The sequence below is a fragment of the Taudactylus pleione genome, unplaced genomic scaffold (assembly GCF_031769625.1).
Source record: "Taudactylus pleione unplaced genomic scaffold, aTauple2 ptg000161l, whole genome shotgun sequence".
Taxonomy (NCBI): Eukaryota; Metazoa; Chordata; class Amphibia; order Anura; family Myobatrachidae; genus Taudactylus; species Taudactylus pleione.
Window position 1 is genome coordinate 3,266,508 of NW_028284563.1, and position 22,211 is coordinate 3,288,718.

The 22,211-nt window shown below is 39.2% G+C and overlaps 1 protein-coding gene across 2 annotated transcripts in view; it reads left to right on the forward strand.

The window, feature by feature from the left end:
* Window positions 1–21,985, forward strand: part of GABRA1 (gamma-aminobutyric acid type A receptor subunit alpha1) — a 131,846-nt gene extending 109,861 nt beyond the window's left edge. Inside the window, exons 4-7 of one of the 2 annotated variants that reach the window (XM_088475065.1) lie at window positions 8,713–8,865; window positions 15,868–16,053; window positions 19,820–19,857; window positions 20,768–21,985. In XM_088475065.1, the coding sequence (XP_088331191.1) occupies window positions 8,713–8,865; window positions 15,868–16,053; window positions 19,820–19,857; window positions 20,768–21,058 (668 nt within the window). In that variant the 3' untranslated portion in view covers window positions 21,059–21,985. Of the gene's footprint in view, window positions 1–8,712; window positions 8,866–15,867; window positions 16,071–19,819; window positions 19,858–20,752 lie in introns of both variants that reach the window. The other variant, XM_088475064.1, reaches the window with a different exon arrangement.
* Window positions 21,986–22,211: the final 226 nt, after the last annotated feature.

Below are 22,211 nucleotides of genomic sequence, written 5' to 3' on the forward strand. Positions count from 1 at the left end.
GGCTTGATACAGGTTTATGTGTTCATTGTCAGCTGTGTTATGTTCAGTTCTAAATGCCCATGAATCTCCTCTTTTGCTATCTTCAGTGAAATGGAAAATGGGAGTCTAGACTGTAAAACCTCCCTGCCTAATTGGCAGTTGTCATTCCTAGATTTGAACCTGTTGAATGGCTAACTCATCCTGTAAGTGCTGTAGGTATATTTCATTAACCATAGATGAACACCCCCTTTCATTATTTTTAATGTATGCTAAAGTACATATTAGACCCATAGCTGCTAAATCTTCAGAGCTAATCCTGCACCAATAAAAAACCTTTCCTAGTAAACAGTGTGGATATAATTATAATTTAGAACAAGCCTTAGAAAAAACCTTTTCATACAGATGTGTCCTCGTTCATCTTTGCCGATCGTGTTACAAAAGTGCGCACGCATTGTGCCATGCGTTTAGCCGCAGACGCATGCGTTATGCCATGGCACGCACTGCGTTCATACCATGCAATCCTATGGAGTCACGGTGCGAACTCAGTGCACGTATCCGCTCGCGGTATGCGACTTATGCCATGCGTGCCACGATTTGCCTCAAATTCAGCAAAGATGCAAGAGGACACATCTGTATGTCTCCAGATGACAGCATATATAAATGTTGCTAGGTTGTTGGGCATTTATGAAACTGATACATGCATAGTGACCCAACTGTCAAAACTCCAGTAAACTCCAGGAAGTCATTTACCTAGCACAGAGGTTCCCGAACGTGGTCCTCAAGGCTCCCCGACAGTTCAGGTGTTAGAGATATCCATGGTTGAGCACAGGTGATTATGGGGTCTATGTACTAATCAGTGATAAGTGACAGAGTGAAAAGTGATAAGGAAGTGATAAGGTGCCAGCCAATCAGCTCCCAACTGTCATTTTCAAACACAGCCTGTGAGATGACAGTTGGAAGCTGATTGGCTGGCACTTATTACAGACTTATCACTTTTCACTCTGTCACTTATCACTGATTAGTACATAGACCCCTAAATCACATTGACTGAGGCACTAATTATGTCACTTCTGCTCAACCATGGATATCGCTAAAACCTGAACTGTTGGGGAGCCTTGAGGACAGCGTTTGGGAACCACTGACCTAGCAGTTCTGCTAACAATTGTAAAGTTATCCAGCGCAGTTGGGAGAGACGGAATAAAACATAATTTAGATATCATATAGCTGACTGGAAACAAAATCCTTTTGGAGTCACTTCTTTAACTGGTCACCCATTAACTGAGTCTATGGCTTTACCTGAATGCAGAGAAACATGGTCGGCTTAGAATGTAGGTTCCCAAATTGGACAAGAACTGGATTCTTATTCCAATGTCTTTTCGGAATACAAGATGTGGATCAACCCTTTAAAAGTCAAGCAACAGTTGGACTTATTTTTTGAGATTGCTCTGAGTTGTTTGTCTCTGTCTCCTTGTACTAAACTCCCCTTAGGTCTGTAAGCTCTCATGGGCAGGACCCTCTTCCCTCATGTGCTTTTCCTTCCCTCACTTATACCATCATCTCTTCACCACTGCCACCAACAGCACCAAACCCTTAGATTCTGCCATCCTGCTGCTTATTTGGGTATTATGACAGCTGATGCAGCAACATTTATAAACCTTGCCCTGCAATGTTCTGTACTGTAAATCACTTTTTTCTTGTTTTGTTCATACTGTTTCTGTTTATGTACTCTGCTCTGTGGACCCCTTTCGGTGCCATATAAATAAAAGATAACAAGGAGGGCCATCAAATGTTAACTGATGACTGTAGTCATTTACGTGTAAGCAACTAAAATGAATTTGCACTTCTCGCTATATAAATCGGTGTCTGGAGAAGAATGGTCAGTTTTATAAAGAACCTGATCCATTGACTAATGTATGCGCTGGAGTTTATTTCTCATTATGTGCACAACCATCAGTTCTGTCAACACAAGAGGTGTATCTTTGTGTCAGAGATCTGATGTGGTGAGAATCTAGTTACTGTATAGGGGAGAAAGTTGTCTATAATTATAAAGTCAAGGTGGAGCTTTATTTATTATGCACCTGTAAACTGCCCCTTAACACTCCGTGAACCAAGTGGAAAAAATCAACATGGTGTATCTCATGCTCTACTTCACCATAAGCATACTAATTTAGTACGACAGTAATTCAGACTGTTATAACATTGATTTTTGTCCCTTAAGGTATAAAAATAAAACAAAACAATATAAAGGGAATAAACTCTAATCTTTTAAAACAAGAAAATAAAAATGTTATGAAATAAACTTATAAGTCTTCTAGTACAGGTTGAGTCTCCCATATCCAAAATGCTTGGGTCCAGGGGTATTTTGGATATCGGAATATTCCGTATTTTGGAATATTTGCATAAAATAATGAAATATCTTGGCAATGGGACCCAAATACATACACAGAATGCATTTATGCTTTATATACACCTTATACACACAGCCTGCAGGTAATTTTATACTATATTTTTAATAATTTTGTACATCAAAAAAATTTGTGTACATACATGAAATTCATTTATGTTTCATATACACCCTATACACACAGCCTGAAGGTTATTTTATACAATTTTTTAAATAATTTGTGCTTTAAACAAAGTTTGTGTACATCGAACCATCAGAAAGCAAAGGTTTAACTTTCTCAGTCATGCTAAAAATATTCCGTATTTCGGAATATTCCGTATTTCGGAATATTTGGATATGGGAGACTCAACCTGTAATAACTTTGGAAAACATTGAATCACAATCGTTGCTAAAAAATTAAACTTATGAACAATTAAAAATAATTAAAGTAAACTTAGTCAACTCAGTCTTAATGAGATCACTCTTGGCTGACATCAAGGCAGGTGCTGAACCAGGTCGGTTAGGAGATGCCCACATGCACTTGTGTGCAGGCACGCTGACAGCCGTGCCGGGCCCAGGTGACTAAGGGGGTGTGGCCTAATAGCGGGAGGCATGGCCACGCCCCCTTAAGGAAAAAAACAAAAATTTTTACAGCTGTACTGAGCGCCGGGTAGGGGGCGCTGTGAACGCCCCTCAGCCCGGCATGTGCTGGGCTGCATTGATGTAAGAGGGAGGGTGGGCGTTGCCGGACCCGGGCCCCTATTGGGCCCCTCCTGCAAGCCCGGATAATAGGTACCCGCTCCCCTCTCAGTACCCATGCTTGTGTGTACTTGCTGCACTTGTGTCATAAAACCGCCATCACTACGCAAACTGGCAACTCCATCTACACGAAAGGGCAACTTGCCACAGTATTTTTTCAAAAAGTTAGGGGAGTTTTAATCTTGCTGGGGTATGTCACACCCAGCCTAGTTCAACAAAGGTCAAATAAAATAAAGTATTTATTGCATTTTTTAATGCAGGTCAAATTGAATCCAGTTTTCCCATAATAGATTGATGTATAATTTACTAAACTCCTTATGTTTTCTTGTGCTTTTTATCTATTTAGTTTAACACTGCAGTTCAGATAATAGAAGATGTAAGATGATGTGATTACAATTCTGCAGTCAGTTTTCTCCCAATTTCTCACTATAGTTAGAATATGGAATAAACGTGGACCCAACTATCATATGTCTTCAGCAACATTAGGAGTTCCGTCACATTCCTCCATTTAGCTTGCCATCGGAACATAAATGCCATCATCCTCCTAGGCTGGAAGTAGAATAATGTATTTGAGATGCACTGTGCATAATCCAGCAGCAATGTCTAGACATTATTTTTTTACACTAATTCAGATTCTCTTAAGAGAGAAATGTGCGCTCTTTTATCTGTCATCTGTGTTTAAAAACACATTTTCAGAATCCCATTTTTTTAGAAGAAAGACTTCTTTCATACCTGTTCTAGATACCGTATGCTGATGGTTTATATCTGATTTGGATATCTCTTTTGTTGTTGTTTTTTGTATTTTTGGGAGCGGTAGGCGCTTATTTCACACACTGACTAAAACTGAGCTTTTTTCCAATGCAGCTAGAATACTGTATATTTATTAAATGTTTTCTAAATTTAACATATTTAACAAAACAGTAGTTTTGTAAACTCTGAATTTGAATTTAAACTTTGCATATCCATTTATTTATGGCATACAGGCATTAAACACAAAAACTATTTCTAAAGGAATCGGCATAAAGGTTATAAATTGGTATTTAAGTGACTTTATGTATTCTGTTCTAAATGAAGATTGCCCTTACACAACTGCATAAAGTTTCACCATAGAGATGTGTCTTCATACACCTAGACTCAAGACAGTGGCGGATCCAGGGGAGGGCGATCAGGGCGATTGCCCCCTGTATCATAGCCACTGTGCAATGTACAGAACAGCCGAAGCCTGGCACCACCTTGCAGAAACGTTTTTTTTTAGGGGGCATAGCCATGCCTCCCGTGATTAGGCCATACCCCCTCCTCTGGAACCGGGCCGAATCTCAGTGGCTCTAGTGACAGGGCCAGGTAGGTTGGTCCCCAGGGTGTGTGTGGGAGGAGGGGCTGAGAATGATAGATGCTTCAGATGGGCAAGTGAGCCTCCCAGTAACTAGTGCAGTATGGGGGTGCTGTCATCCATGGATATATATATATATATATATATATATTTACATGTGATTTGTGCATATATATATATATGCACATTTGTATATATATATATATATATATATATATATGTATTATGTATATATATATACAAATCCACAGTTTGCAAGCAATGATCGTGAAATGTTATATGCAAGCGTATTAAAACACAGCGGAGGCAACTGAAAATTTTTTCAATCTAAATTAATTACTGTTAATTTTAATGAATGAAAAACCACAATTTTTGCATAGCATTCACCTTCTACAGATCAGGTACGGAATTACAAAAGAATTTAGCTTATCTACTATTTTTTCTTTTTTATCTTCTCTACTAAATCGAAATTAATTACTGTTACTTTTTAATTAATTAAAAAACAAAATTTTTGCATAGCATTTGCCCTCTACAGGTCAGGAATGGAATTACAAAAGGATTTAGCTTATCTACTATTTTTTCTTTTCTATCTTCTCTACTATATCAAAGCGAAAATTTGTCCTTCTGTACTTTTGTCTTTCTATACAATTCCAGAGTTTACAAGTGAAGATCATGACATTTTACATATGAGCGTATTAAAACATGGTGGAGGCAACTGAAAAATTTTTTAATCGAAATTACTGTTAATTTTTAATTAATTTAAAAACATAATTTTTTGCAGGACGCTCATTGTGGGGCCTCACGGCATATGGGTAGGGCCTTGGAGCAAGCGTTTTGTGTTGTCATGGTTTTGTCATGATCTTAATGTTTATTATCGAAGAGAGCTTTAGCAGGCTTTGCCAGCATTCTCAACTCTTTGACTATACCAAATTGCGCAACAACATTTACTTCTTTCTTCCAACTGGGTCAAAATTATGACTTTGCAAGGATCCTGCTGTACTGTGAGCTGCCAAAATATTACACATGGAATGCTTCTCCCAAAGTTTTTCTGCGCAGAAATCAGGGAGTCGCTGTAGATGGTCATCCTGGTATCAGAGCAACAGAAGCTCTTGGCCGTGTTTACACTGTACATCCTACAAATTTTGAATGCTTCTATCTCCGAAGTTTGCTTTACACCATTACAGGTCCCACTTCCTTTGAAAACCTTTGGACTGTTGATGGGAAAGTTTGTCACACTTTTTGTGAGGCCTGCCTAAGGAGAGGTTGGTTGGAGGATGATGTGTAAACAAACATTCTTAAAATCCCGGGCAATGCTGAGTACTCCAGCTAGTATATATATATATATATATATATATATACACACACACCGCCTCCCCTAAAGCAAGAATCTAGATCTGCTCCTGCCTCAAGATGCCATATGGCAGAAGACACCTGGTGTGTTTCAGTTGCCAAGTACAATGTGACTCAACTTGTACCTGTACACAACTGTATAAAGTTTACAGTATATTAAAAAGTATTGTCTGGATCCAGCATATGCCAGGTCACCTCAGCGTGCTCCCGCTCCGCCAATGTCCCGCTATACTTACTCGCAGTTGCCAGTGCAATAATCCTCTCACTGCGCATGACTGAGACAAGACTGATCACCGTTAATTATTATATAGAATGGTCCAACCAATAAATGGTGAACTATTGTAGCCTGTGGAGCTCACTTATGACCAGTGGTGGATCTATTTTGTAGCTAGATAACTGTAGCCACCACACCACCTGCAACGATGGTAGCTTTGATACTACCTGCATCCATTATAGCCACCATTCAGCACACAAAATATACAGTATGCAAAGTACAGATGTATCCTCATACATTGTTGCTCAAATAGTAGCAATAGCCTTTTACGGTGCACCAGGTCACTAGGTTACGGCGCACCAGATAAGCTTGTGCTGAGCATCCTTTTAGCATCTCCAATTCCATTTCTGCATAACTCGAGTACATATGGCTAATTTGCTTTGTCTTTCTATTGTTCCACTTGACTTTAGCTATTGTTCTAATAAGAGCAGTGTGTGTGCTGGTTGTGGCGTTGTCATGAAGGGTATGTGTTTGTGGCAGTTTAAAGTGGCATACGCCGCTGCGCAGACTCAATTTTCTTCCAGAGAGGATTCATTCCATGTTCCACGGTAGCCACTGACCTGTGCATGCTTGGCGCCATCTTGTCACTGTTACTGTGCCACAGTGAGAGACAGAAGTCTTTTACTTAGCTCCAGTGATGGCCTGCGATTACCTGCATCCAAAGTGTTTCCAGCATCCTGCACAGCTGTATACTCTCACCGGCTGTATATATATATATATATATATATATATATACAAATCCACAGTTTGCAAGCCATGATTGTGAAATTTTATATGCAAGCGTATTAAAACACAGCGGAGGCAACTGAAAAATGTTTAAATCTAAATTAATTACTGTTAATTTTAATGAATGAAAAACCACAATTTTTGCATAGCATTCACCTTCTACAGATCAGGTACGGAATTACAAAAGAATTTAGCTTATCTACTATTTTTGCATAGCATAGCATTCACCTTCTACAGATCAGGTACGGAATTACAAAAGAATTTAGCTTATCTGGTGAGCTGTATGACATCTCACTCTGCTCCATGAAAACAGTGTGTATAACAGTGAGTACGGCTGTACACTAACACCAATAAACCACTACACTGGTTAAGAAACTGAGCTGTTTGTAGTTGTAAGGCACCCGCTGGTGTGTACAGAAACTCTAGTCCATCCACAAGCCCGTACACACATATTTCCAACGGGGACGAAGTAGATCATTGCAGAAATGCTGGTGTAATGGATATAATCTCTTTAACTGGATTCTCTTTTCAAAACATTTTACTGTATAATATCTTGGCACACTGATACTTTATTATTGTATGTAGAAATGTGTCCAGGGCTCACATATACAGTAGGAATAAGGGGGAGATGTATCAAACCTCTAAAGAGGACAAGTGGAGAATCTGATTGGTTGCTATGGGGAACTTCTCGTCTTGTCCTTTTTAGAATGTTTGATACATCTCCTATTATGAGTACTACAAGTTGCTCTCTCATATTATCGCATAGTATTATTACCCAGCATGGGTAATGTCCCTATATCTTTCTATAGGAGAAAACCAGTAACTACTAGAAGATTCTTTACTCCCTTTAAATAGGCAGTCATTTTCACTGAAATAGTAATGCACATAAGCAGGGAACCACACGGAGTGGCAGCCATTTTCTTGTGGTCTGATTCTCCTAGTTTGGAGAGAGTCATTATTCGGTCCTGATCAAATGACTCAAGCTGCAGCCTTCAAAATGGGTTGTAGGGATGAAAGTCTGGTATGGGGTAGACCAGTAAGAAGGACATTGCAATAGTCAATGCTGAAATTATAGGGCTGATGCATAGACAAAGTTACAAATGTGCCATGTTTACATCAAGCATTATCAGATACAATAACACCCATTTTTTTTAAACAATAGTTTAATAATGAAATACACACTCACTATTAGGTTTAAATAATATTAAGAAAGTCTAACTATCAACCCAAATGGCGCATAAACCAAGTTATTGCAGTTTTTCTATATACTGTATATATTCACTTTCGGAAGATGTTATTAGATACATGTAACAAGATTAGGAGACAAATTAGATGTCTGGAACAAATAACTGTTCTGAGTGAAGGTTGATAAATAAGAAGCAAGTCTGAGAGGTAGAGTTTGTTGTCGCGTTATTAACACAAGTAGATACTGTATGCCAGGTAAGTAGCTTCTGTTGGCTAGTGTAAAATGTAATAGCTCAGTTTCGGAAAGCTTGTTAGTGGTAGTAATTCATTCATGATGAAATAGTAGAAAGCTATTCAATACTTTTGGAAAAATACAGATTGAGAAATATCTGTTTTGGCTAGATACTGTACATTTGTGCATCTTCTCCATAGAGGTGATATGGAAATCCAAATAAGCTTATTGGCTTTCCAAGAGAGGTTGTGTAAATAGAAGGACAGCGGTTTTAGGATTGAGGTTTGTGCTATGCCAATTCATAGATGAAGCAGGAGAAGGTGGACCCATAGAAAGGAATGATTTATTAGTCAGGATAAAAACCAGGTGCAGACTGAAGGCCTATAGAAAGAAGCAATAGTATGAGTAATAAGATACTGTATAGAATACTACAGTGTGCTGATTAAATTATAGTTTTGTCCTAATCTAAAATACTTTTTCTATTTATATTCCAGGTGAATATGTTGTCATGACAACCCACTTCCATTTAAAAAGAAAGATTGGTTACTTTGTCATCCAAACCTACCTACCATGCATTATGACAGTCATACTGTCTCAGGTATCTTTCTGGCTCAACAGAGAGTCTGTTCCTGCAAGAACTGTATTTGGTAAGTTTCAGACATAGGTTCCCATTGAATGTAAGTATGGTAAACCAGTGTTGTTGAAGTGTCCATAAATTAGTAGATAATGACAATAATGTGCTCCCTACTATATCGCAGTTCATTTCTATGATGTAGTCTATACACAGTGAAGTTAGATGAATATTGAAGCTTACTGTTGACTTCATTGCGTACGCCGGCAGCTCCAGGTGGCTAATGCCATCAAGTCTACCTGCTGCACACAGTATATGCAACAGGCAGGCTAAGACACCTTGCCATGACATACTGTAACTTTGGATTCCTGCTGATAATGGCAGCAGATAGTCTGGTTGTGGGGCCAGAAACAGTGAATCCCTGTGACATCAACCTGTTTCAAAAGGTCCCAGATGCTTAGGACCTGGATCAGACCTCCTGCGCAAAACAATACTAAGATCCATGCAGAACAGATTCAATAGTAATCATTATGCAAGTTACTATGAGATGAAATTTGCATTGGGTGTATTAGTATTTGGAGCCTGGGGTTACAAAGGAGGAGGTATGTGCTCTGTGGTTGTAAACTACAGTGTTCCATTCACAACATGGGGGAGAATGATCAAAGCTTAAATAGAGAGAGTTCAAACTAATTAGCTCCTAAAAGTAATTTTTCAAAACACAGGGAGATGTATCAAAGCATGTAGAGAGATAATGTACCAACCAATCAGCTTCTAACTGTCACTTTACAGGCTGTGTTTGAAAAATGATAGTTAGGAGCTGATTGGTTGGCACTTTATCTCTCTCCAAGCTTTGATATATCTCTCCACTAGGTCTGAAAAAAGCAGATGAAACTGAAAATAATTGTCCCGATTCCTTTTAAAACTCAACCGCTATGAAAATGTTTTGAAGTATGAAGGTGTCTAGATTTGTGTTTCCTACAACCTGGCCCCAAGGGTCCCCACAAATGTTTCACAAGTGCAGCTGTCATAGTTCAGGGACTCAGTAGGGGTGAAGTTACCATCGTAAAATGTATGCCATTCAGGAAACCTAGTTAAGGCATTCCCAGTTAAGGAATGCCTATTTATGGCAAACAGGGCTGTAACTAGGGTAGTGCGACCTGTGTCATGGCACAGGGCACCGCAGGGCAGGGTCGCTGTTTGGGCCTGTCAGTTTTCCTATTATCATTATCACTTGTAGCTTCCTCTTCTTTTATCCCCAGCATCTCCTGGCCTCCCCTATCTCTTCCCTGGCCCTTCCCATTGAGGCCATTCCCCTTTTTCAGGTGCACTATCTTATGTCCCTATTTAAAAAATGAGGGGGGGCACCAATGCTCTCTCTGGCACAGGGCACCAAAAAGTCTAGTTATGGCTCTGATGGCAAAGTTAGTTTACAATACTGTCAAGAGTGGGCACTGTACAATATGCTTACCCTCTTATCAGACATACAAACAATGTCTACCTTATGATTCATGCTGTGGGATACCATGTAGGTAAGGCTCCCATGTATTATAGTGCTCTCAGGACAGTCCCCTTTTTTTAGAAGTATGTAACTCACCAGACTACTTTTCCCATAACCCAGAACCCTGGTGCAATGATAGAAAGTTAATAGAATAGGAAAAGGTTATTATAAATTTTTAATGAGGGCATACGGTATGATTGGTTGCATGCCATGGCACCAATGCTAAGTCCTTCCCTTCATGAGTCTCAAAATTACTATTAACAAAAACTATAGAATCTTAGCCCTAAATCAGTACTTGGTCCTACAGCCCAAAACAACTTTAAGCATCATTTCAGCAATTGCATTAAGCACATCTTTATTCTACTTAGTTTGTTTAATTTGGTAATGGGTGTGGTACGTAAGAACACATGATTTTGTTTTGTAGGTTAGGTTATTAAGCTAGATACACACTAGACAATGTGTGTACCCAGCAACGGCACAATCTGGTGTATGACCGCCCGATATATCATTCCCCTGCCCCATCCAGAAGTATTGTGTTGGCTGCCGGATTTTCAGATTGGCCTGCACTCTAGGCCGATCTGAAGATACGACACAGGTGTACAGTGAGGACGATGTTGATGATTTGATGTTCCGATTTGCCTCATCAGGGCCGAAACTAGGATATCTGTCACCCTGTGCAAGGCAGCAATTTTGCGCTCCCTCCTTCCTGTACCTTAAGTTTGTCCTTTCTCCTCCATAAGGCAGTGCACTACTCAGACGTCCGGGGTATAGTGACTTACATTATTCCACACACCATAATGCCCATTACACATTATGCCACACACTGTAATGCCTATTACCAAAGTGCCACTTACATATTTGCCCGACACAATTTTATACCCCACAGTAAGGCTTCTAATTACTTTAAAATTACCTGCTCATAGTCAGGGGTTTCATGCTTGTTGCCATGGGGTTTCATGCTTGTTGCCAGGGGGATTCATGCTTGTTGCCAGGGGATTTCATGCTTGTTGCCAGGGGGTTTCATGCTTGTTGACATGGGGTTTATGCTCATTGCCATGGGGTTACATGCTCGTTGCCATGGGGTTTATGCTCGTTGCTATGAGGTTTATGCTTCCTGCCATGGGGTTTCATGCTCGTTGCCAGGGGGTTTATGCTCGTTGCCAGGGGGTTTCACGGGAGAAGATGCAGCTTTCAACATCTTCTCCCGGCAGCGACAGCATTCCCGGTGCTGGGAACACTGTGTGCATTGCGCTGGCTTAACAGAAACTAGAGGTCCACTTACATATTTGCCCGACACAATTTTATACCCCACAGTAAGGCTTCTAATTACTTTAAAATTACCTGCTCATTGTCAGGGGTTTCATGCTTGTTGCCATGGGGTTTCATGCTTGTTGCCAGGGGGATTCATGCTTGTTGCCAGGGGATTTCATGCTTGTTGCCAGGGGGTTTCATGCTTGTTGACATGGGGTTTATGCTCATTGCCATGGGGTTACATGCTCGTTGCCATGGGGTTTATGCTCGTTGCTATGAGGTTTATGCTTCCTGCCATGGGGTTTCATGCTCGTTGCCAGGGGGTTTATGCTCGTTGCCAGGGGGTTTCACGGGAGAAGATGCAGCTTTCAACATCTTCTCCCGGCAGCGACAGCATTCCCGGTGCTGGGAACACTGTGTGCATTGCGCTGGCTTAACAGAAACTAGAGGTCCAGTAGGACCTCTAGCATCTGTCTCCTCCTAGGCGGCGGCCATGTTTGGATGGCCGTTTTCAGCAGAGTCCATGCAGATAGCTTGTCCGCATGGAATTTGCTGAAAATGGCCATCCAAAAATGGCCGCCGCCTAGGAGGAGACAGACACTAGAGGGCCAGTAAGGACCTCTAGCATTTGTCTCCTCTTTGGCGGTGGCCATTTTTGGATGGACGTTTTCTGAGTCTGCAGCCCCCAAGCCACCTTGTGTCAGCTTTTTTCACCCCCTGCAATCTGGCACCCGGTGCACGTGCACCTCTAGCTCCCCCTAGTTGCGGCCCTGGCCTCATTGTAATTGTACAATCTCTCAGTAATCGTGCACAAATCGTGCACTATTATGTCGGAAACGACCAGCGATGTGCACTCCCGCTGGTCGTTTCTGACATTAATCATCGGCCGAACATGCTGTACAACCTGACGATAACATCTGCATGATTACAATGTCATAATTGTGCAGTCGTTTTTAGGTTTGTTAGTGGATGTGTGCCTTAAATGAAGAAGAATGTGACTGAAACACTGAGGAAATGCTGAAAATCGGTAGTAGTAATGAGTTCACAACTCAGGCTGTCTGTCTATAATCTATCTATCTATCTATCTATCTATATATCTATATATCTCTATCTATCTCATATCTATCTAACTAGTACCTACAGTATCTATCTATCTATCTATCTATCTATCTATCTATCTATCTATCTATCTCATATCTTTATATCTGTCTGTTTGTCTGTCTATCTCATATCTATCTTTTTATCTACATCATATGGATTGGGTGAAGGATGCCGGTGGTCAGAATCCCAATGCCGGCATCCCAACAGGGTTAACCCTCCACCTCTCCCTACCCTAACCCTCCCTCCCAGTTGCCTAACTCCCCCCATAGTTCCTGAATCTAATCTCCCCCTCCCCGCCTACTTAACATAACCCACCCCCCCTTAGTGCCTTGTCCTCAACCTAGTGCCTAATTCTAACCCCTTTCCCTCCCCCCAACCCCGCTACTTACCTTCGAGATTCCAGTGCTCTGGATGCTGGCGTTGGGATTCTGAAACGTATCAGGATTCCGACATCTGCATTCTGACCGCCGGAATCCCAGCAGTCGAGATATTGACTGCATCCCATCTCCTATCTATCTATCAATCTATCTATCTAGCTGTCTGTTTGTCTGTCTATCTTTCTATCTCATATCTATCTATCTCATATCTATCTATCTCATATCTATCTATCATTTATATATATATATATATATTTCTATCACATATCTATCTATCTTTCTATCTCATATCTATCAATCTATCTCTCTACCTGTCTATATATACCTGTCTGTCTATCTATATATATTTATATTATCTATCATCTATCTATCTCATATCTATCTATCATATATATATATATATTTCTATCTCATATCTATCTATCTATCTATCTATCTATCTATCTATCATATATTATTGGATAAAGTCACATTTGATGGTGTTTTGAAGGAGACATGTTAATAAGACCAACTGGCCAAAATATTTCCCATGGTCAAACTATATATACCTGCCAATTAATTACCACAGCAACTGCTACTGTTCTGTACTCATTAGTACTTCTCTGCAAATACTAAAACAAGATATAAAATATTACACAACCTCTGCACTTACGTTTGCTGCTCAGCAGAAAATATATTTATTTTATAATTCTGTTATTTGTGCATTTGATGTTTCCTTATGAAATAAAATAACAGGTTTCCAAAATATCCTATTAAATGCCAAAATCCATTTCTCATTAAGTGACATTCTTGGTATTCATACAATTTTCATAACGAACAACTTGCAGAAAACACTGCAGTACTGTAGATGTAATATATTAATATCTACAGTTGTCAAGGTAACCAAGAGACATGTGATGTGCATGACATGTTCAGACGCATCCTTAAAAAAGTAGACTTTTTTTGTCTGTTGGACATTTTTGAATGCTGAATCCGCATTTCGGTGCACAATTCATATTCATTGCAACCTTGGCTAATTAGATCAAACAAAACATAATTATGATCCCCAAGAGACAGAACAAATTGGTGTCATTGCAAGTCTACAATAAAACATTTGTGTGGCATTAATATTTTATGGATAAAGCAACATAACATTATCCATTCAGTGACAGTATTTATGGAGCGTAATTTATTGCAGTGCTAAACTCTTCAGAACTGTTATTTGCAATGTTACCGTAAATGAAACCTAATTTTATCACTACAAAATATATGGGCATACTGCATTAAGCTTTGTACAAACATGACATAATTGCCGACTTTCTGGCTCCCCCTTCTGGGAGAGGGCAGCCAGGTTGGCAAAGTGTGGGTTGTATAAGGGGTGCACGGTATGGCATGAAACAGGGGGTTGGGTAAGGGAGTGTGTGTATGGCACGTCGCAGCATAAGGGGTGGTGCAGGGGCATGACTGCAGAATCACCTCATCTATACAGTGGTGAGGTTACCGGCATTGTAATGAGTGGTGGGCATGGCTCCGGGAGACTTAAATGGGCTTCTGGGTAGCCAGTAGATTCTGAAGCTTCCAAGGCGTTCCGGGAAAGTAGGCAAGTATGAAATGAGACTGTGCAAACATAGGGGCCAAAGCAAAGATGAGCGCAAGTCGTCCGTAATTGGTCCAGGATTAAGTGCACAGAACGTGATGATTCGTTTGATACTCGCCATCATCATCAGTGCGCATTTGTAAAGCGTATAGTTGTGCAAGAGAGATACGTCTTTACAGGCCAATTACACCCTGAGGACAAGTGTCCTGTGGGCATGTAGTCAGAAGTACAAGCTATTCAGAGGAGGGCATACGCAGTGATCCATCTGATTTCAGACTATTCTCTTGCACCAGTTATGTGGCTGATTATTAGTGGTTTTGCGCACACAATTTAAAACAGCAATGCCATCAAGTGCAAACCACACCTGGCACCAAAAGTGTGATCATAGGCAACTTTGGAAAGCCATCATTTAGTAAATAAACCCCTGACAGTCATTCTAAGGTAAATGCGCGAGCTGCCCCATGGACCTGCAGTTGGCTTGGAATGTCTACCTGTAGCCTGCAGCGCTTGTGTAGACCTGCCCCGAGTCTGCTTAGAACACTCGAGGCAGTGCCATACTTTCTGGTGGCGTCAACCAAACCCCTCAACGTAATGTCACTATGTCAGTTGTTCGGGGGGGGTGGGGGGGCGCAACATTATCCTACTTTGGCACTGGGTAAATGATACACTATTAAGTTCATAGAGACTATGACTGTTCTTGTGATACCTTGGGTGTTTAATTATCCTTTGTATAATATATTAGTTTGTGAACAGTGCTGAAATGTGTTTTGTAAACATTTGACATACAGGTTGAGTCTCCCATATCCAAATATTCCAAAATACGGAATATTACGAAATACGGAATTATTTTGGCATGACTGAGATAGCGACACCTTTGATTTTTGATGGTTCAATGTACATAAACTTTGTCTAAGCACAAATTCTTAAAAATAATGTATAAAATGACCTTCAGGCTGTGTGTATAAAGTGTATAGGAAACATAAATGAATTTCATTTCTGTACACAAACTTTGCTTGAGCCACAAAATTATTGAAAATATTGTATAAAATGTGTGTGTATAAGGTGTATATAATACATAAATGCTTTCTGTGTGTAGATTTGGGTCCCATTCCCAAGATATTTAATTATGGTATGCAAATATTCCAAATTACGGAATATTCCGTTATCCAAAATACCCCTGGTCCCAAGCATTTTGGATATGGGAGACTCAACCTGTACTAACTTCATATGCATAAAGTATTATAATCACAGGATTCTTGTATCTCTTATTTGCAGGTGTAACGACTGTACTTACCATGACGACACTGAGTATCAGCGCTAGAAACTCTCTTCCAAAAGTTGCGTATGCCACTGCCATGGACTGGTTTATAGCAGTGTGCTATGCGTTTGTATTTTCTGCATTGATCGAGTTTGCAACTGTAAACTATTTTACGAAGCGAGGTTATGCATGGGATGGGAAAAGTGTAGTTCCAGAAAAGGTAATATCATATTTCCATATATGTTATAGAATGGTCTATGCAAACATAGCGTGAATAATATATCCATGGTATGTTATTCTGAGATGTTTTCAGTTGTATATTACTGAAGGTTACCATTGTCTGATCTGTAGGATACATTGCCCTCAGTAGGGGTCATTTAGAAACCAGATACTGTATGCAGGGGCAGTGCAAAACCTGCTTCTTCTTATTTTGAGATGTTATGGGATAAGATATGTTTAGATGCATAATTTAGCAATACCGGTTAGTATTAGTAGTAATAGTAGTAAATTGTTTTGCTGGATAAAACCAATGAAGTCATATGAACAAACTACACAATGATAAAACTGCTCAATGTTAGGTAAGATGTAAATATTTCTGTGACTGCATTGTGAGCGAATCATCACCTCCCAGACTAGGGTTGGGGCCCATAAATGCTGCCTTCAGTGCTGTGTAGTGTGTGAAGAACCATGCTAGAGAGGCTGAATCAAAGATAGACGCATATCACACAACACCTGAGCCTTTGTATGCAGTGACTACGCGATAATATGCTAATGCTGCAGAAGGCATCTTGTGTAAATAAATGCCTCCTGCGCAAATTCTCTAATCCACTGCTGCATCCAAGGATGCATCAATGGATCATCCGTGTGAACATTGGTTATCCGAGTAACCATCTGGATGCTCAGGATGTGAGTGCTGGAGACTCTAGTCAACCCTGTTAGCCAGCAGCTTATCTATAATGGGTGCAAGGTGTGCAGTGCACATGGTCCCTGCACCCAGAACCAGCCACTGTGTGTCCCATGTTGTGTGCAAGCTCCCTATGCTCCGTGCGATGCCATCTTGTTAGTGGTACATTCAGGAATATGGCGTCACACAGGAGCTGTCACTTTGCTCTCTTATGCGCATGCTCCACTTTTCCGAATTAAAGATGGTGCCACAGGAGAGTACATAGGAAGTCAGCGCACTGCACGGGAGGCAAGAGGCACATCTGGTATGGGAGGACCCACTTCACTGTGGCTGCACATGTGCCCACACACTTAATATGCCGTTGCTACTAGCATGGGGTAAATGCTTAGGGTTTTATCTGATCCCTGTATAGTCAAGTGATTTGGGACATAAGGCAAAATCAATCTAACCCAATTCCAGCTTAGTTCTAAGGGAATATCCCAACCCCCTACTAACAGAATGTACACTGTAAGTAGTCATATAAGTAGCATTGAATGATGTGCTTTCTTTATTCAGAGGTAGTCATGGGGATAGGGTCTATAAGGAGGGATCCTTTGCTCCAGGGGAATACTCAGCAAGGCGCGGCGGTCCTCCCCAAAGTCACGCAGCACACTTTGGCAGAAGGAGACACCAGCAGATGTGACCTTTCAGCAGTGGCATTACAGTCAGTGCTTTTCAACATAGTTATAGACTGTAGCACCACTGCTGGGAGAGGTCATGTATGCTGGTGGCTCCCTCATGTATCTCTCCACCATGTCAGTGCCAGTGAGGAGACAGAAGAGCTACCAGCAGACCACACGACATCTCCCAGCACCGTGATCATGTCAGCACCCGCTGCCAGTGAGAAGACAGGATTAGCTGCAATTTAAGGGGCACCTGCTAAAATCTTCCCTAGGTCATTAAATTGATCAGGGCCTGACAGTATTCCAGACTTTGGGGCTACTGAGATCACTGTTCAGTATACATTTGTAAACAAAATAAATATAATAAAATATATTTGTAAAACAGCTTTGGAAGAGGAAGCTAAGTATGTCATTGTATCTGGCCATATTTATATTTTAAACAGCATGGGAAATGTTCTTTCACTGCCCATTTCCATCTATTAGGGGACCACTAAACCTAAAGTGCAAGTTAATATGATGTACAGTTAGACATTATGTAACATGTTCATTCCATAGTGTGCGAGAACAAGCCTACTTGTTCTTATTCATCAGCTGCCAGAGGACTGCTTCCTATCCTGATTACAGCTTTAATTCAAATAGCTTCAGTTCTTAAAGCATTTACTGTAAATACTTATATTGCATTGTTGTTAATATATTACAATGGGCAATATATAAGGCAACGTGCATAGCATATTTCATGGTCCTTATGATGAATGGGATTGACGTATTGCTTGCTCTTCTGATGTATAAAATGCAATACTGCCAATCAACATGAGTGGCACACTGCCACCCAGTGGTTTTGTCTGAAAGTAACAGTGTGATGCACAGTACTATTGGGTCCTAAAAAAAAAAAGCTAATCAAACCTTTTCAATTTTGTAAATGTACGACAACACTTCTTTTGTACATATTTCCAACTGCACGTTTATTGTTTTGGGCTTGTTTTTTTTTTTTTGGGGGGTGGGGGTGGGGGGGATATTTATAAAGAATTAACATCCATAATATTTCAAAATATTCTATTATAGCTTAGTATGAACACATCATTTTTATTTATAGACACACTTGTTATTAGAAAAACATGAAAGTGCATCTGCTCTACTAATTTATTTTTGTTTCTGACCTTCAGTCAATATTGATGAATGATTCTGGTATATCCCAATAAGGTCAGGAGCTGCGCATTCTCACTCAGCCATTGATCTGACTGGATTCTAAAATCAAGAATATAGTTTTCCACTTCTGGGCTTGTAGGATTCCTGCACTACAACTTACATTTAATTAAACATTATAACCTTTAAACAATGCAGTACTGCATAAACAATGATGGCTCCTATAAACTATAAACACTGCACTGGGGTATATATAGCATCTGCTTTTTTAACTTAATACTGTATATAAATCAAAATTAGACATTATTTACAATGGGAGCATGAATCATGCCCATGACTTCATTTGAAAAGATGGAGAGGTCCAAAACACCTTTAGTTTCTATGGCTAAACCCCTTGAATTTTCTCAGTGACATACCCAATGCATATTGAGTTATAAGGGATGATTAGGACACAAGTGGCTTCAGTTGCAGGCAGCTGCAAAAGACAGAGACATTATGCTGATGCAAGATTTTGTTCAGAGTGAAAGTGGAAAGCCGTGCTGTTCACTGAGTTTATTTCAGCTACCACAATTGGCACAATGCTAGGTGCTAGAGATCCATCAAACACAAGCTTCCCTTCCCTGTATGCCCAACTCAGATTTGCACAGAGCATTAGATACACACCCATGACACTTCCATGACAAGTCAGGGCCGTTGCTTGTGATCGCATTGTTGCTGCCAAGTTCCTGCCTCAAAATGCCCAATTTCATGGAAAGCCAGATCCGGCCAAGTTCTGTCCAACTCAGGATAGAAACAGTGTTGTCTTTCATGTATAAACAGCTACAAAGTGTCTGCAGCTCTATAAAGTGTAAACATAAAATCATTCCAAAATTGTAGAGTAGCAGAACACTTACAGGAACCTACCTAAGCTTTCCAAACCAAATACCAACCCTCCACACAGTTCACACAAAATGTACTTGTTTTCTCTTTCTATAATCAAGCAACTATTCAACTTCAGACCAACATTCAAGTGTGACTGAATGATATAGCCCCAAAACACATTTTACCCTTGTATTAAACTCCTAACTTAACCTAAATATTATTACCTTTTGAGCATGGACCTCTTACCTAACTGTTTCTTAATAGCAGTCTAATTTTTTTTACTGTAAATTTTCCCATATGTAAAGTGCAACTGAATCTACTGGTGCTATGTAGATAAATGTTAATACATAATACAATAGTAATATATAATCAAGTAGCTAGGATTCCATAATCTTACAGAAAATTTGAAAGAAGCACTTAAGAAGAGGAAGAACCAGGTTTTCTACCCAAACATGTACAAGGACACTATAAATGTGTACCAACTGAAAACATTTTTGTTGTTTCAAAATAGTTCTTTATCCAGTTTGTCTAATCAGCTCTAAAGTTTGAAAATGTATAATAAATTATTGAGCTTCAAGTTGACTAAAACATTTAAACTAACTGCATACAGTACTTGAATGTTTAACTCAAACACATAAATATTAATTGTCTGATTTAAAAACATGTTTAAAATTCTATAAAACATAGGAATAAAATGCTAATCGTGCAATAATTTATATATTATTTCAACATTGGTTGTTACAACTGTTTGCCATAATCTCAATCTTTGAACCACAAATTATAGTTTGAGATTCACCATTTCAGTGTAGGAGGTAGCAGTAATCCAAATAAAACAATCTCTATTTTAATGTGAATATTTGAGACTTTTGAACTAGCCAACTTTGATCAAATTATATACCATCCTTGTTCCACAACTACAAGCTACTTCTGTAATTATAGTTATTACAAAACAAATTATATGAAAACACTGTTAATGTAAAATAGGAAAATATTACTGTATTTACGTGTTAACTAAATATAAATATTTATGTATTCTTTAAAAATAATAGTGATGACAATTTTTTTCACATATTTACATATTTCTATAATTACATATTTGCCAGGGTATTTAAAGATGGCAAGTCATTCTCTGGGGAAAATGACATGCTCTAGCTTCTTGTTTAAATACATCCAATCATTTGCTCTTTCCCTATAATACTCTGTTGCTCATCTAGATGCACCTGGCATGTTCAGCAAATTCACTGCAATGACAGATGGTGCTATGCTTTAAAAATAGTTAGACATTATTTTCTAAATTGTTTGTTGATACTAATGCATTTTCTTATTATTTAGCCAAAAAAGGTGAAGGATCCTCTTATAAAGAAGAATAACACATACGCATCAGCAACAGCAAACTACCCACCGATAGGTCGGGACCCTGGCCTGGCGACCATTGCAAAAAGTGCAACCATAGAACCAAAAGATATTGAATCAAAACCAAAGCCTGCAGAACCCAAGAAAACATTCAACAGTGTCAGCAAAATTGACCGGCTATCAAGAATAGCATTTCCATTACTTTTTGGGATCTTTAACTTAGTCTACTGGGCAACATATCTAAATCGGGAACCCGCGATTAAACCATCAGCACCACCTCAATAGCCCATCAACTCATACAGTATGTCCATGTTCTGTCTTTTGCACTGGGAATTGCTTCCAGTATCTAAAATGGAATAATTCCTATTTGCCATATTGCCTCTGTCTTAAGGAAATTGAAGGTTTGCTAGTTAAAAAAAAAACAAAATAGAGGAGGCCAATGCTTGATGCCACGGTTCAAATATGTTGGGTGTACAGTACAAGAGGTATCTGCGAATCCTGTTTCTTAAACTGAAAATGTCAAACTGGGTCTCAAGATTCATCAAATAGCATGTTGGTGAAATACCTAGCAGTTAGAGGTGTGTCCTCATAATCATATCTTCAATTAATAGTTTGCAGGGATTTGTTTTAAATAGATAATGACAATAATATACTGTAAATACAGGTACTCCATGTGGTAGTTAAATGCTACTGTATGGTAACAAACAGTAATTAGGTCGAAAGTAAATGTTTATCGTTAAGAGATGGGAGAATTTGCTGTATCATCATACTCAGCCATCTGTAATCCAGAAGAGTTGAACATTATCAAACCTTGCTATAGGTATTAGGCAATGTTTCATGATTAGTAATGCTTCTAAAAACAAACAAGCAAAAAAAATAAAATAAGAAAGCTATTTAAACAGAAGCATTCCCTTTGCAAAACAACTCACCGTTCACCTATATTTTTTCCCTTTTAGGAATACTTATCAAGAGCTTATGTTTGGCGTATTCAAAATGGTTGAAATCTGCACTGTTTAATGACTAGGCTGCTATTGTACTGTATGTGAAATATGACTCTGAAACTTAAACTGTTTCATCCTAAACTCTTTAACATTGCCCATTGCCACATATTGCAAATGTAAACTTTTTTATACTTTGTATAACATGATGGGTGATAGAACTAAGAAGGTGACATGATGTGATTACCTATTACATATGTAATTATAGCACATAATAATTATAGAGCTAACACAATTGGTAAATATATATATATATATATATATATATATAAATATATATTTATAATACAGCAGTTTTGTACAATTATTTGTCCCTTAATATTTTATTTTATAAAAGTACAAATGAATGGTCAATTATGGTAAGAATATAATGGATGAGTAGGGGCAATTAAAAGCAGTTCTTCCTTAAACTCAAAGTCGACAGGCTGTATAAATAATAA